The 17,105-nt window shown below is 40.6% G+C and overlaps 1 protein-coding gene across 2 annotated transcripts in view; it reads right to left on the reverse strand.

Moving 5' to 3' along the window:
- The window catches only part of smad2 (SMAD family member 2), a 123,168-nt gene that overhangs the window by 62,316 nt on the left and 43,747 nt on the right, over window positions 1-17,105 (reverse strand). The window contains exon 2 of one of the 2 annotated variants that reach the window (XM_063042590.1): window positions 10,003-10,092. The exons of the other annotated variant lie outside the window; for it this stretch is intronic. Coding sequence (XP_062898660.1) covers window positions 10,003-10,092 — 90 coding nt within the window. The remainder of the gene's footprint in view (window positions 1-10,002; window positions 10,093-17,105) is intronic. 2 annotated transcript variants of the gene reach the window in all.

Genomic DNA, 17,105 nt, shown 5'->3' on the forward strand with positions numbered 1-17,105 from the left:
ATATTAAGGCATGGTTAGGTCATCATGCCCATGCCAATTCTTTGAAATAGCCATCTAACAGCTAGGCTTCCCAAAGCACCTCCCAACCTTTAAGTACAGATACAAAACATATAATCCTTTGAAATATATTTGAGAACTTTGAACTTGAAGCATTGCCTTTCTGATCATTTTTAATTCTTTGATATTAAAATTATGATTTTCAATTATTTTTAAACACTGGAATATTCTATGAATACCCTTCCTGATTGTGACTATTTCTATTTGCTCACTCCAGCAAAGCTGATGGTTTTCCATACAGCACTTCATCTCAAATCACTGGCATTGTTGATTGCACTGTACCAAAATTCAATGTTACCTCAGCAGAGGCCCAACTTTACTTACAAGAAAATGTGACTTGAGTTTAATTTTCATATGCTTGTTTGTATTTTTATATAGCTACCTATGTATATTCAATTGTTCAGTGTTTTCTACTGGTTGTAATTGCTTTTGTAGCAACTTCTCTATAATTGCGGGTATCATTACTTGAATTGGGGCCATCTTATTGGTTGAATCAAGTAAAAGAATTTGAATGAATTTATTGCTAATTTGCAAATTGGTATAAGACTAGACCACATTTAATTCAGTCTCTCTTTGCTCTCTTTCCACCTTCACCTTCCCTCACTACTAAGCTCTCCTTCTGCTACTCTCCTTCCTAATCCCTCTGTTCTCTTAGTGTTTAATAATCAATCATAACCAAGTTTTATGCCTCATTCTTGACTGCCCAGATCAAAAACATCAGTATCCAACAAAACTCCGCTTCCTTTTACGTGTTTCTGTTTACAATGCTAATAAATTTAATTTAAAGCACCAACAAATTGGTGCACTACATCCACAAATTTCTTTTGCAAAGAATATTACACCAACTGTTGTTTCTGTACCACTCCTTAAAACAACTTCCATAACACAAATTACTTCCTTTTACAAAAAAACTGAAATTAGTGATCATTGAGGGGTTGAAGGTGGAAGAGATTGGTTATTAGTTCTGGTAAATGGTCATGAACATGAAACGTCAATTGTTTCGCTCTCAACTCACTCCTACATGTAGTCCAAATTATACAGCATGGAAATGGGCCCTTTGGTCCAAATCATCTGTGTTGAACAAGTCGTCCAATAGTCCATTTGCCTGTTTATCCCATATCCTTCCAATTCTTTCCTATCTAGATGTCCAAATGCCCTTTAAATATCATAACTACCCACCACAAACACTAACTCTGGTAGCTCATTCGTATGTATACTCCACCCTTTTGCATAGAAGCAGCTACTCTTCAGATCCCTTTTAAATCTTTCCACTCTCACTTAAACCTATGCCTCTAGACTGGACTCCCCTAACCTGAGGCAAAGACTGTAACCACTTTGTTTATGTCCCTTCATTTTATACCCTTTAATCTCTTGTGCTTCAGGGGGGGGAAAAAAAACAGCCCATTCAGTCTCTCTTTATAACTCAACACGTCCAGTCTCAGCAATAACCTTGTGAATCCTTTCTGCATTGTTCCCAGCTTAATAATATCCTATACCCAGGTGCACAGAGGTTCATACCGAACTTCACTCACACTATCAACTGAACTGCTCCCACAACCTGTAGACTTACTTTCAAGGACTCATTTCATGTTTACAATATTTATTGTTTATTTATTTCTTTTATTATTTTATTTTGTATTTGCACAATGGTTGTCTGTCTATCCTGTTATGTACAGTCCTTCATTGATTCTATTGTGCTCCTTGTATTTACTGTGGTTGTCTGCAAGAAAACAAATCTCACATATGGTGACATATGTATGCACATAAGACAATAAATTTACTTTGAACTTTGAGTACAGTATTCCAAATATGGTCTCACCAATATGTACAGCTATAATATGACATTCCAGCTCTTATACTCAATGCCTGATTGATGACAGCAAACACCCTCTTCACCACCCTGTCAACCTGCACCATCACTATGCACTTGTATACCACGGTTGCTCTGATCTCCAACATTGCCCTGGTTATTCTTCCCAAAGTGCAACATTGCAAACTTGTCAGAGCTAAATTCCATCTACCATTTCCTGCCCAACTTCCCCAGTTCATCTACATCCTGTTGTAATCTCAGACAACCTTCACTCTTCATTCTTTAGTGCAATTTATCTCACACACACACACAGTTTATTTCCTCCCCCTCCATTTCCACCAACAGTCCTACCGTCCAATGGGACTGATTAGTAGATGTGTGTGTTCTGGAAAGCGAATGCAGCATTCAACAATCAAATTGTAAAATATATGGGTCGGCCCATTATATTTGTGAAGAAAAATAGAATTTTTTTCCCAGTAGACCTTCAGCAAGCTTCATTAAAATGCATTAAAACTCAAAAATTCAAGCCTTAGTTACACATGAGAATATTTAGTTTGCATCTACCTATATAAACCTCCATTATTTCATCCGATCTCCAGCTATGTGCTTATATAATTCTTTTAATTGGTTATTGACTCCATTCATGATTCCTGCTGTAACTTGCAATTCATAGAAGTTCACTCATTTTTCATAATAGTTTTATTTTTCTAAAAATCTCCATTCTACAGGCATGTATTGGAAACCACCCTGTCCATCACAAGTAAAGCCCTCCTCTTCATCGAGCACATCAGGAGCAGCATCCATCATCAAGGAACCCACGACCCATGCTCTCTTCTCACTGCTGCAAACAGGGAGGTGGTACAGAAGCCTCAGGACCCACAATACCAGGTTCATGAGCAATTATTCCCCCTCAAACATAAGGCTCTTGAACCAGAAGGGACAATTTCACTCAACTTCAATCATCCCAACACTGAAGTGGTTCGATAACCTACAGACTCACTATCTCATGTTCTTATTTTTTTTCATTGTTTCACAGCATGTTATCGTTTGCACATTGGTTATCTGTCCGTCTCGTAAGGTGCAGTCTTTCATTAACTCCATTGTGTCTCTTGTATTTACTGTGAATGCCCACAAGAAAATTAATCTCAGGGTTGTACATGGTGACATAATTGTACTTTTTTTCTGGGACAAAAGGGTGGTTCAAAGTAAATTTATTATCAATGTTAGTATCCCAAAATTTAAAAAAAAAGATTTCTCTTTCCCAAACTATTCCCTTAATCATATGCTGATGTTGCCAACATGTTTGTTCCCATATCAACCTGCACATAATAAACCACAAATTATGGGACAGGACCACATACTTCAGCAGAATATGATACCATCAGGTTCAGAAGAGATCTTAAACCTGAAGACAAACTCAGAGGTATATCCTATCCCAATGAGATGAAATTCTTCTCTCAAGTGTGAATGTTTGGAATTCTCTACTCAGCGACAAGCAGAGGCTGAAACAGTAGACATACTGAAGGCTGAGACAGACAGAGGAATCTGTAGAGGAATCAAGAATTAGGTCCAGGCATTTTAAGTGGCAATGAGACCAAGAATACACCAAGAATGGTAGGGGTGGGACCCACCATTGTCAGTTATCATTTTGATAGGGAGCTCCAACAGTCAGGAAGAATTCGAGCAATGTGTTAAGAAATTGGTAGAAGGGTAGTGCTAATGAGAAAATTTCAATTTTCCTGTCATTGATTGGACCACCCACAGAGTAAATGGCCTAGATGGAGTGGAATTTGTGAAAACAGATTCTGCAGATGCTGGAAATCTTGCACAATTCCATCAAACTGTTGGAGAAATTCGGCAGGTCAAGTAGGATCTATGCAAAGGAATAAACAGTCAATGTTTACAGTTCAGGCCTTTCATCAGGATTGGAAGGGAAGAGGGCAGAAGCCAGTATAAGGTGGGGGGAGAGGAGGAGTGATGCATGGAGGGTTATAGGCTGAAAGCAGGCAACTGAGACAAGTAAGAGGGATGGTGTGGTCAGCATGGACCAGATGGGCAACAGGGCCTGTTTGCACGGTGTATTATTCTATGACTTGTCTTTATATTTTAGGATGCTTATGTAGGCATGAAAAGGAATAATATCATTAGGTATTAAAAGAGCAATTATATACAAAAGGAGGGGTGTATAGGGAGGGATAGCACCTCTGGTGAAGGGGCTTGTGATGTCCATTCCAGAGCAGCTCACTCACCTTTGAACCCCACAAGACACTCAGCTCTAACCTGTGGCTCCAAGTAGCTGTTTGCATGTGGCAGCAGCTACACCCTGATACACTGCTTTGACAGGCAGCTAAACCAGGTAAGGGTAGCCGGCCGGCCTTACACCCTAGTGAGATAGGAACATACCTATCCTAACACGTAAAATCAACTCCAGCAGACTGGGCGGATGAGATCGACTGTGAGATTCAATGTCCAGGAAGGCAGGTGTATATAAGACCATAAGAAATAGGAGCAGAATTAGGCCATTCAGCCTATCAAGTCCACTCCACCCAGCCATTCCATCACGGCTGATCCTGGATCCCACTCAACCCCATACACCCTGCCTTCTCACCATATCCTTTGATGCCCTGACCGATCAGGAAACTATCAACTTCTGGCTTAAGTATACACACGGACTTGGCCTCCACCGCAGTCTGTGGCAGAGCATTCCACATATTTACTACTTGCTGACTGAAAAAAAAAATTTATCCTTACCTCTGTTCTAAATTTTGAGGCTGTGTCTTCTACTTCTGGGTACCTCCACTGTAGCAGACATCTTCTCCACATCCTCCCCATCTAGTCCTTTCAACATTTGGCTGGTTTCAATGAGATCCCCCCCTGCATTCTCCTAAATTTCAGCAAGTACAGGCCCAAAGCTGCCAAACACTCCTCCTATGTTAACCCCTTCATTCCTGGAATCATCCTTGTGGACCTCCTCTGGACCCTTTCCAATGACAACACATCCTTTCTGAGATACAGGACAGGTCCAAAACTGTTGATAATACTTCAAATGCAGCCTGACTAGTGTCTTATAAAGGCTCAGCATTACCTCCTTGCTTTTATAGTTTATTCCCCTTGAAATAAATGCCAACATTGCATTTGCCTTCTTTACCAAAGACTTAATCCGTAAATTAACCTTCTGGGAGCCTTGCCCGAGAACTCCCAAGTCCTTCTGCACCTCTGATGTTTGAACCTTCTCCTTATTTAGATAATAGTCCACACATTTGTTCCTTTTACCAAAATGCATTATCAGACATTTCCCAACACTATATTCCACCTGCCACTTTTTTGCCCATTCTTCCAATTTGTCTAAGTCCTACTGCAATCGCATTGCTTCATCAGCACTACCTGCCCCGCCACCCATCTTCATATCATCCACAAACTTTGCCACAAAGCCATCAATTCTATTATCTAAATCATTAACAAACAATCTGACCCGAGGAACACCACTAGTCACCAGCAGCCAACCAGAAAAGACCCGTTTTATTCCCACTTGCTGCCTCCTGCCCGTCAGCCATTCCACTATCCATGTCAGTATCTTTCCAAAAAAGCCATAGGATCTTATCTTGTTATCAGCCTCATGTGTGGCACCTTATCAAATGTCTTCTGAAAATCCAAGAAAATGACATCTACTGCCTCTCCTTTGTCCACCATGCTTGTTATTTCCTTGAAGAACAAACAGATTTGTCAGACAAGATTTCCCTTTACAGAAACCATGCTTTTACTTATTTTATCATTAGTCTCCAAGTACCTCAAAACCTCATCCTTAACAATAGACTCCAACACTTTCCCAACCACTAAGGTTAGGCTAATCTGCCTGTAATTTTCTTTCTTTTGCCTTCCTCCCTTCTTAAAGAGTGGACTGACATGGTCATCCACTGCAACCAAGGAAGACCCCAGCCTGTGACACTTGTTCGTGTCACTGGACCCGGACATCTGAGGAACTGCCCCAGTGAACAGCTTTTCCACTTTAAAAACTCTCCCACATAGGTCTCTTGTCATGGTCAGACACAATGGACAACCACAACATACACAAAAGGATTTTACTTGGGGTAAACTGGAATCAAATACTGTACTCATCGGTAAAATAGTAGAAACAAACCAGTCTTTCATTGAAAACTGATTTCAGAACAAAGTGGACATCAGACCTTGATAGGAAAGTAACATTTACTGGCGAATGACTAAAGATAGAGGTTAATGAATACAAGACAAATAAAGGAGCCCTGCCCCATGGCAATTGCAAGGTGCATAACAAAGAAACAAAATAAGTATGGAAATTCTAGGGGAGGTTTTAAGAAATTAAGACAACTAAAGAATTAAAACTATTGCACCAAGGTATAATTGGTGAGGAAAACAGATAACTAGAAAGCAAATTTAGCTGCTGTTGAGCAAAGAAACCAAAGAATTTGACTGCCAGTTAGATACAAGATGATTTAATGAAAAGATCTCAACTATTCAGTGATGATGAATCTGCCTTATGTCCACAAACATCAAATGACTTCAAATGGATACAATTTTTTACTAGCCAGCTGAACTCCAGCTTTGTCCCTTTTGGCCTTTCAAATTACCTCAGTTTCCTTTCTCTTGAAGTCATGAACAAGCCATCAAATGCAAACACTTTCACCCAGACCCTCCAAGTATTTCCTGCAACTCCATGTTTGAATTTGCAAGGAGTGTTTCGGTCCCTATTATATCAATTGCACTACCGAGGACATTATCCACAGGATGGTGGATCTGTGGAATTCATTGCCACAGATGGCCATGGAGGTCAAGTCATTGGGGATATTTAAAGTGAAGGGTGATTAGTAAGGGTCAAAGGCTGCCTGCAGAAGGCAGAAGAATGGGATGGAAGGAATAATAAATCAGCCACAATGGAATGGCTGAGCAAACTGAATATGCCAAATGGCCTAATTCTGCTCCTATGTATTATGGTCAAATAGCTTTATGGACATTTACTTATAATACTATTCAGAAAGCTTTCTTAAGAATAACTGGATTCAGCTGGACCCCTTCCTTCAAGGGGGACATTTTCCAAGATGTAAAAAAAAATGGTTTACACATTTTATCAGCTGCATTTTAAATTTTTGAGTATTATTTCTATTCTGTTTTGTAACAAAGTGACTGAAAGTTGAGTTGGATGCATGCATGTGAACATAATTAAGCTAGTACCTGCCAGACACTGTAAATTGTCGGAATAATACGCATAACTCATCGGTTAGGCATTCCAAAGCAATGACCACATGACCAAATAACAAATGCAGCTAAGTCTCACTTACATAATTGTTAAGTATTTCCAAAAGTAAGAATGAATGTAAACTGGATGACTTGGAGGAAATACATTTAGTATTCCACAAGGGTAAACCTCAGCTTCTTGTAACCAATAGCTTCAATTCTCAGTCTTCCTCTTATTCTAAACTACAATGTTCTTGACCTCGTTATTCCAATTTTTGTGTTGTTAGTGAACTTGACTATCAGACTGCTTGTGTTTTCATTTCACACCAAGTCCCATCAGCAATCCCACTAGTACATATTCGTGTTCTAGTCAGACAAGCGACCCTTCACTGCTGCCCTGTCTCCTAGCACCAAGCCTATTGTGGATCTAGGTTGCCAACATGTCTCAGGTCATGTACTTCAACCTGATAGATCAGCCTACTATATATCAAAAGCCTTGCCTACTATGTCTATTGCCCTGCCTTCAATTTTCTGAGTTAATCTCAACAGAAACTCATTATTACCAATTTATCAAGATTTACGCAATGGGATTTTCCCTACACAAAACTATTATGATTCCCTTCAGACATCTTTGTCTTTCCAAAATGAACAAATATCCAATATTTTCTCTACCACCAATGCAATGCTCACTGGCCTACAAGTCCTTGGGTTTATACAAACTCCCTTTTTCAAAAAAGGGAATAATATCCACTATCTTCCACTTTACTGGCATGTCTCCAAAGGCTAATGAAGATACAAACCCAGCAATCCTTTCACTTGCTTTCCATAGTATCATAGCATGCTTACCATCTGGCCTTTGGAATTTATCCACTTTTTGTTAACATGCTGTCTTTCCTGATGCAAACATGTTGCAGGAGAACTGTGTATCCTTCTAACTTCATTCTATATCTTTCTCCTTAATAAATACTGTTAAGAATTCAAGACACCATTCGCATCTCCTGGTTCCACAGTTTCCCTGTTGGCCTCTGAGTGGATTCGCTGATTCCCTAGATACCCTCCCGTTTCTAATAGATTTAAAGGCAGCTTTGTGATTCTCCTTAATCCTGCCTGCCAAAGCCATGTTCCCCTTTTGCTCCATCTTTCAAGATTTTAGCTTTAACTCAATTTCAAATCATTGTTTCACTTATCTGTACCTCTTCAGTGCGCCTCATTTTGTTACATCTTTAACACTTTCTACTCTCCTTCCTTAATTCCCCTTTTGATCCTATAAGGTTTCCTTCTGATCTTTCCTCATCTCCAGATCTTTGAATTTATCATTTCCAGTTCCCATAACCATCAGACTGAAATAAATTGCCTTCCACAGAAACTACCTGACCTACTGTAAATGCTTAAGCAATTTTAACTCATCTCCAAATTGCAAACAAACTCCAGTATCACATCTCCAACCAAACCTCCATTATACGCTGTAGGTCATAAGAGGTAAACAGGTCCATCAACTGCCTTGGCAAATCAAATACTTCTTAAAATGTTAGAGAGTGCCTGCCTCTAATCACCCTCAGCTAATGCAATCACCTTCAGGGATGAAAAATTATTTCCCCGGATCCCCTCTAAATCTCTATACTCCTCACCTTAAACTTATGGCCTCTGTCAGCCATGGGAGAAAATTTCTTAACATCTACCCTATCTATACCTCTCAATTCCTCTCAATTTTGCATATCTTTATCAGGGTCCCCTTTGGCCACCACTACTTCAGCCTACCCAGTCTCTCCTCCACTAAGATGCTATCTTAGCCTACATGGTGATGAAACTGCTCCGCAAATTTCTCTCAAAACTAACATGACCTGGAAATAATTGTTAACAGATGAAGATTAATAAACCAAGATTAAATTAAGGGCAAAATGATGCTTAGCACACACAATGCAGGAGCTTGCCAGTTTAGATTACCTGAGTTTAGAGGCAAGTCATAACTTTGTTAGCCTAGACGTGGACATACTTTTTGGAAAAGGAAATGTATAGATTGAACTAGTTTTACCAATGATAATTCAAGAACTGTTGATCAGCATAACAACAAGACATCTCCTAGGGCCTTTTGGACATCTTCTAAATTGACAGAATTTTTTTCTAGAAAGACGTTTTCTTTCTTTGCACTGACATACCTGTTTGTAGATGATCATGGTTTCAGGCAGATTAGCAGTCATTCATTTTTCATATACATTCATGGCTCAGCATTGGGAGTTACTTATTTTCTCGATGCTGCTAACAATCAAAAATACATGGGCCACCATTTTATCATGGTGGAGTACTTTAAGCCTGTGCCAAAATTTTCAATCAGATTCCACCATGATTGTCAAGAACCAAATGTAAAATAAAAATCAATAGTAAAGTTGCATCTTGGAATATTAGACTCAAAATCTTAAACATACAAGAACAAACCAAAAGTCTCAGTACCATAGAAGTACTCAGCTGTCAGATTTACCCATCATTTATAAAATGGCCAGTAGTACGTAAAAACAGTCCATTATTACATCTATACATTGCTATCAGAAATAGAAAACAAGTCCAAGTTTGTGATAAGTTAACAATTTTTTTTAATTATGCAGTAATTGCCAGTAAATTTAGTCCTTTTTGAAAACTTACATTTGTTACTTGTAAATAACAAATTGATTTTTTCCCCACATAGTACATAGTGAAAGAAAAGTCCTAGATGTAAATATTGGGTACATCTGCATCTGGAAAGGAAAACATTATAACCACTTTTCAGATGTTGATGGACCTCTATACTTTAACCACTGCTTTGTTGCATATTTTTTAATCTGCCAAAGACACCAAGAGTGAATTCAAACATTGGTAATTCTAAAATGACCAACACCAGTTAATCCCAACAGCCCACTAGGTGGAAGAAGAGCTTTTAGTGACTGTATATTCACCTGGTTTGCTCAGGAAAGCTGTAAAGGCCTGTTGTATCCCACTGATCTACTGTACCAGGTGTACTCAGTCCCCAAATTTCAGAGCATGTGCTGTGCATAAAATTAGAAAAAAAAATGGTAAACATGGGGTATGGTGTAGTGAAAAGCTGATGGAGGATAATACATGTACACAAACATAAAATAAATCTCTTTAAATTAAGAAATGTCAAGGTTCCACGCAAACAACATCATTAAAAAAAATTGATTTGTTCAACTTACCATGGAAGTTTATAGTACATTGGTCGTTTTGCCAACAATGCATGCCAGGAACAAGAGATATTTTCCACCAAATCTACTTCAAAATAATGTTCTTTACATAAACAATGAGGCTCTTAAGAACCCTTATTCTACAAAATACCAAACAAAGTATTTACTGAAATAGGGCATTACCTTTTGTTAAACGATGAAAATACCTTTTGAAACATTGAATAACAAGAGCTATGATTTCTATGGTAATTGCAACATTAAATTAAAAAGTGACTGTAGAAGTGTATCACATTTTTATCCTTTAGTCTGTCCACATCCATACAAGTATTCTACCCCCTCCTATTTACATCTTGCATTGCTTCTTTGAACACTTCAGGAGTCCTACTTGGACTTAATACAGTAGATGATAGATGTGCCAAGTAAGTACCTTTGCGGAATCATCTGAAACGATACCATTAAATAAGCCAGCCCATTCATCCAAATGATAGTTGCCAGCACTTGGAGAAAGGAGAATTTGTGTTAACTTTCTACATTCTCCAACGCTAAATCCAATGAGTTTGATTGAATGCGGTCACATGTAGTGAACACAATTAACTTTACGAAACAGGCAAACCAGTCCAAGTAAATATTCCCACTCTTTTTGCTATGGGGTCTTTCTACCATTCAGTTTGTTCAACAGTGCTTTTTGCAAAGTGAAAAGTTTCAGCTTTCTATTCTCTTCTACAAGGTCTATTTTCTATTATGTTGCCAACATTTCTTAGCCTAGCAATAAAATACTTTGTTCTCTATCAATTTTCCTGTTATGATGGTCTCCCAAAATCTACTATTCTGTCACAATTAGTTTTAAAACTAATATCTTTTACATAACACACAAAATGCTGGAGGAACTCAGCAGGCTAAGCAGCATCTATGGAAAAAAAAAGTACACTCGACGTTTCAGGCCAAAACCCTTCGGCAGGACTTGTACTTTTTTTTCCCCCCCATAGATGCTGCCTGGTCTGCTGAGTTCTTCCAGCATTTTGTGTGTATTGCTCGGATTTCCAGCATCTGCAGATTTTCTCAGTTTGTTCCTTTACAAAATTCTACCCATTAAGATTTGCAAAAAAAAAAAATCGCTGTGATGATTGTACGCTCTAGTATCAACTGCTTGGCGACAATAAAGTATATCCCCCACAAAGGAAACAATTCCATTGCAAGTATGTCAAAGTTTCAAAAGAAATGGTTCATTACTTGAAGCAGATTTTTAATGTGATGTACAACAAAAAACAATTTTCAATTCAATAAGCATTTGAAAGAGCAAAACTCAAATCAAAGAAAGCCTTAAGGTCAAAGCCAGAAAACCAAGAGTCACACAAACTGATTTCAAAACATTTCTTAACAATTCAATTTAGTTTATTATTTCCTGTATAGTTATAACAGTTGTTTATTTGTGGGTGGAGCAATCAAGGTAATTCACTTAGAAAAGTTCTCAAAATGGAAATCTGGGAAAAAAAAGCACTATTACCAGTAAGGGCAAAAACTTGAAATATTATAAATGGAAGGACTAGTTTCAACCAATCACAAAAAACACCCTTTTTTAAAAAACTCTCCAACTGTCAATTTTAAATCCCTCTCCCTTTCAGCACAAAGAATTGTTTGAGGTACTCCACTTACTTCTACATAGTCAAGTTGATACTGAATTTCTCCCAAATATGTATCCAATTTTCTGAAGTTGCTATTGAATCTACTTTGACCACCTTTAGAACTGAGCTTATTCTAGTTTATACAAATAATTCAACCAAGAACTCTATATTTCTTATTTGACAGTAAACTTGGATTAAAAAACAAGAATTTAATTTCCACTAGTTCAGAGTTAACAGTAAAAACTAAGTATTAATTACAAAACATTGCTTGTACTCTGATCAGTAGCAAATATTGCTTTGATATACTTTTACAAGGAGCACCTGATCTTTGGTTCAGTAAAGAATTTCTCCAGGAATACGGCTAACTTTAATGCAAGTGGGATATGGGATAAAATCCTCAAGTTTCAGATTTTAATCCTTGTCCAACATGTTCCAAACCGTTATCAGAAGGAGCCATCACTGGATAAGGTACTAGAATCAAAATCTGGATTTTTTTTTTCAGAACTGAAGGGGCTAAGGTTAACTATGGCATACATCCTTCAGAAGAACACTCATTTATTTACCCAGTGGAAATATACAAATTTGAAAGAGGGATTTTCACGAAAATAAATGGGGATTGGCGGCAGGAGTGACTCAGTAACTTTAGACATTTGGTCTAGAACAGGGGTTCCCAACTTCTTTTATATTATGGACCAACTCCATTAAGGGGTCTGTTGACCCCAGGTTGGGAACCACTGGTCCAGGAGAAAGCTGTTCAAAATACCAAAGGTAGAAAGGAAACACTGTCACATTTCTCCCAAGCTAGAATTTTCAAGTCTTTTCTCTCAGGATAGTAACTAATAAGATCAATATTACAGATACTTCCACTTCAACATTTCTGAAACAGATTACCTACCCAATACCAAAGTGGCTATTTTTTGCATTAAACAGTAAAAATACTTCAAATGTCCCTTAAATTGTTTCCAAATTATGTTCAACCACCCAGAAGGGACTATGAAACGCACTACTCAAGATACCTCCTAGAAAATTCCAAGTTTATTAATCCATTTAAAACTGCACAGCACATTAACCTGCTGATTTCACTACTGATAGAACAGAGTACAACACAGGCACAGGCCATTCAGCCCACAATGTTGTGCTGAACCAGCTAAAAAGCAAATCAAAAACACCCAAACACTATTTCTTCCTACCATGTCCATATCCCTCAATTCTCCTTAAATCCTTTTCCTTGGTAAAGTATAAGTACCTCACTCACATTCTCTGTATCCAACAAAATGCTCCCTCCTTTATCCTGGAGTGATCCCACCCTCTCCCTCGTTATCCTCTTGCTCTTGATGTATGTACAGAATGCCTTGGGATTCACCTTAATCCTACTTGCCAAGGGCTTTTCATGGCCCCTCCTGCCTTTCCTAATTCCCTTCTTTAATTCTTTTCAGGCTTTGTTTGATCCTGACTTCTGAGGCTTTACCACCAGCCTCCCCCCTCCCCCCTCTGATCCCAGCTCTCATCCGTGCCGGGTCTTTACCATCCCCTCCGACCTTCAACTGTCGGAGGCAGAACGCTCTGTTCTCAGTAAGGGCCTCATGTTTGTCCCCCTTCGCCCACACCTCAGCGAGTTCCATGTTCGCCACGATGCGGAACTTTTCTTCCGCTGTCTCCGTCTCCGAGCCTACTTCTTCGGCAAGGACTCTTCCACCCCCACCGATGACCCCTTCTCCCGTCTTCAACCCTCCTCTTCTTCATGGACACCCCACTCTGGTCTTCTGCCTGCTCTGGATCTCTTTATTGCCAATTGCCGACGGGACATCAACCGTCTCGACTTCACCGCACCTTGTCCCCATTCCAACCTCACTCCTTCGGAACACTCTGCTCTCCACTCCCTCCGCACTAATCCTAACCTTATTATTAAACCCGCCGATAAGGGGGGTGCTGTTGTAGTCTGGCGTACTGACCTCTACCTTGCCGAGGCACAGCGACAACTCGCGGATACCTCCTCTTATTTACCCCTCGATCGTGACCCCACTAAGGAGCACCAGGCCATTGTCTCTCACACCATCACCGACTTTATCCACTCAGGGGATCTCCCATCCACTGCTACCAACCTTATAGTTCCCACACCCTGCACTTCCCGTTTCTACCTCCTACCCAAGATCCACAAACCTCCCTGTCCTGGCCGACCTATTGTCTCAGCTTGCTCCTGCCCTACCGAACTCATTTCTGCATACCTCGACACTGTTTTATCACCCCTTGTTCAATCCCTTCCGACCTATGTTCGTGACATTTCTCACGCTCTTAAACTTTTCGATGATTTTAAGTTCCCTGGCCCCCACCACTTTATTTTCACCATGGATGTCCAGTCCTTATATACTTCCATCCCCCATCAGGAAGGTCTCAAAGCTCTACGCTTCTTTTTGGATTCCAGACCTAATCAGTTCCCCTCTACCACCACTCTGCTCCGTCTAGTGGAATTAGTCCTTACTCTTAATAATTTCTCCTTTAGCTCCTCCCACTTCCTCCAAACTAAAGATGTAGCTATGGGCACCCGTATGGGTCCTAGCTATGCCTGCCTTTTTGTTGGGTTGGTGGAACAATCTATGTTCCGTGCCTATTCTGGTATCTGTCCCCCACTTTTCCTTCGTTACATCGACGACTGCATTGGCACTGCTTCCTGCACGCATGCAGAACTTGTTGACTTTATTAACTTTGCCTCCAACTTTCACCCTGCCCTCAAGTTTACCTGGTCCATTTCCGACACCTCCCTCCCCTTTCTAGATCATTCTGTCTCTGTCTCTGGAGACAACTTATCCACTGATGTCTACTATAAGCCTACTGACTCTCACAGCTATCTGGACTATTCCTCTTCTCACCCTGTCTCTTGCAAAAACGCCATCCCCTTCTCGCAATTCCTCCGTCTCCGCCGCATCTGCTCTCAGGATGAGGCTTTTCATTCTAGGACGAGGGAGATGTCTTCATTTTTTAAAGAAAGGGGCTTCCCTTCCTGCACTATCAACTCTGCTCTTAAACGCATCTCCCCCATTTCACGTACATCTGCTCTCACTCCATCCTCCCACCACCCCACTAGGAATAGGGTTCCCCTGGTCCTCACCTACCACCCCACCAGCCTCCGGGTCCAACATATTATTCTCCGTAACTTCCGCCACCTCCAACGGGATCCCACCACTAAGCACATCTTTCCCTCCCCCCCTCTCTCTGCATTCCGCAGGGATCGCTCCCTACACAACTCCCTTGTCCATTCGTCCCCCCCATCCCTCCCCACTGATCTCCCTCCTGGCACTTATCCGTGTAAGCGGAACAAGTGCTACACATGCCCTTACACTTCCTCCCTTACCACCATTCAGGGCCCCAAACAGCCCTTCCAGGTGAGGCATCACTTCACCTGTGAGTCGACTGGGGTGATATACTGCGTCCGGTGCTCCCGATGTGGCCTTTTATATATTGGCGAGACCCGACGCAGACTGGGAGACCGCTTTGCTGAACATCTACGCTCTGTCCGCCAGAGAAAGCAGGATCTCCCAGTGGCCACACATTTTAATTCCACATCCCATTCCCATTCTGACATGTCTATCCATGGCCTCCTCTATTGTAAAGATGAAGCCACACTCAGGTTGGAGGAACAACACCTTATATTCCGTCTGGGTAGCCTCCAACCTGATGGCATGAACATCGACTTCTCTAACTTCCGCTAAGGCCCCACCTCCCCCTTGTACCCCATCTGTTACTCATTTTTATGTACACATTCTTTCTCTCACTCTCCTTTTTCTCCCTCTGTCCCTCTGAATATACCTCTTGCCCATCCTCTGGGTCAACCCCCCCCCCCCCGTCTTTCTTCCCGGACCTCCTGTCCCATGATCCTCTCGTATCCCCTTTTGCCTATCACCTGTCCAGCTCTCGGCTCTATCCCTCCCCCTCCTGTCTTCTCCTATCATTTTGGATCTCCCCCTCCCCCTCCAACTTTCAAATCCCTTACTCACTCTTCCTTCAGTTAGTCCTGACGAAGGGTCTCGGCCTGAAACGTCGACTGCACCTCTTCCTACATATGCTGCTTGGCCTGCTGCGTTCACCAGCAACTTTGATGTATGTTGCTTGAATTTCCAGCATCTGCAGAATTCCTGTTGTTTCTGAGGCTTTACATATTTTTCCTTTATTTCCTTGACTAAATTCAATCACCTCTCTGGACATCCTGGTTTTGTCATCTTTCCATCCCCGTCCTTCCTTCTAACAGGAATATACCTTTCCTATACTCTGTGCAGTTGTTCTTTAAACACCCTCCACATCTCAGATGTAGATTTGCCAGAGGAAAGGTGTTCCCAATTAACACATCGTAGTTCCTGCCTAATGCCCTCATAATTTGCCCTACAATTTAAAACTCTCTCATAAGGAGCATACCTATCCTTATCAATAGCTATCCTGAAAGATAAGGAGTTGAGGTCATTGTTCCTTAACTGTTCCAACCACTGAAAGGTCAAGTTACCTGGCCAAGCTCATTACCTAACACCAAGTCCAGTACAGTTCATCTCATTGGACCATCCACATCTGATTCTCGAAACCTTCCCAGATACACTCAAATTCTGCCCCATCAAAACCCCTTACACTAAGAAGGTCCCAGTTTATATATGGGAAGTTGAAATCCCCATGACATCAGCCCTATTATATTTTTAAAACACATTTCCTTAATCTGATTACATATCTGTTCCTCAATATCCCAGATTGCAACCTTCCTACTCCTGAATTCCACCAAAATGGACTCAGTGTCTGACCGCTCCATTATATGTCCTTATGAGTGTAGCTGTGATACTCTCCACCTCCTCTCCTCCTCTAACTTTTCTAAAATTTCAAAAAAACCTGCTATATTAATCAAAAAGCCCCTCTCTCTCAACCATGTTTCAGCAATGGCTACGACACTGTAGTTCCACATACTGATCCATGCTCTTAAGTTCATCACCTTTACCCATTACACTCCTAGCATTAAAATATACATACTTATAAACTATCTGACCCATCATAACTGTTACTTCAATTTGCCTTTCAATACTTTCCCTGACATCTACCTTCCGATCTGATCATTCCCTTACTGACCTGAGGCTCCAGTTCCCAGCTCTCTGAAAAACTAGTTTAAACTCCCTAGTAGCATAAACAAACCTCCTGGCCACAATACTGGTTCCCCCCTCAGTTCAGGTGCAACCTGTCCCTTTTGTCATCCTTTCTCAAGAAAAA

Source organism: Mobula hypostoma, chromosome 3 (genome assembly GCF_963921235.1).
Source record: "Mobula hypostoma chromosome 3, sMobHyp1.1, whole genome shotgun sequence".
In the NCBI taxonomy this organism is placed as follows: domain Eukaryota; kingdom Metazoa; phylum Chordata; class Chondrichthyes; order Myliobatiformes; family Myliobatidae; genus Mobula; species Mobula hypostoma.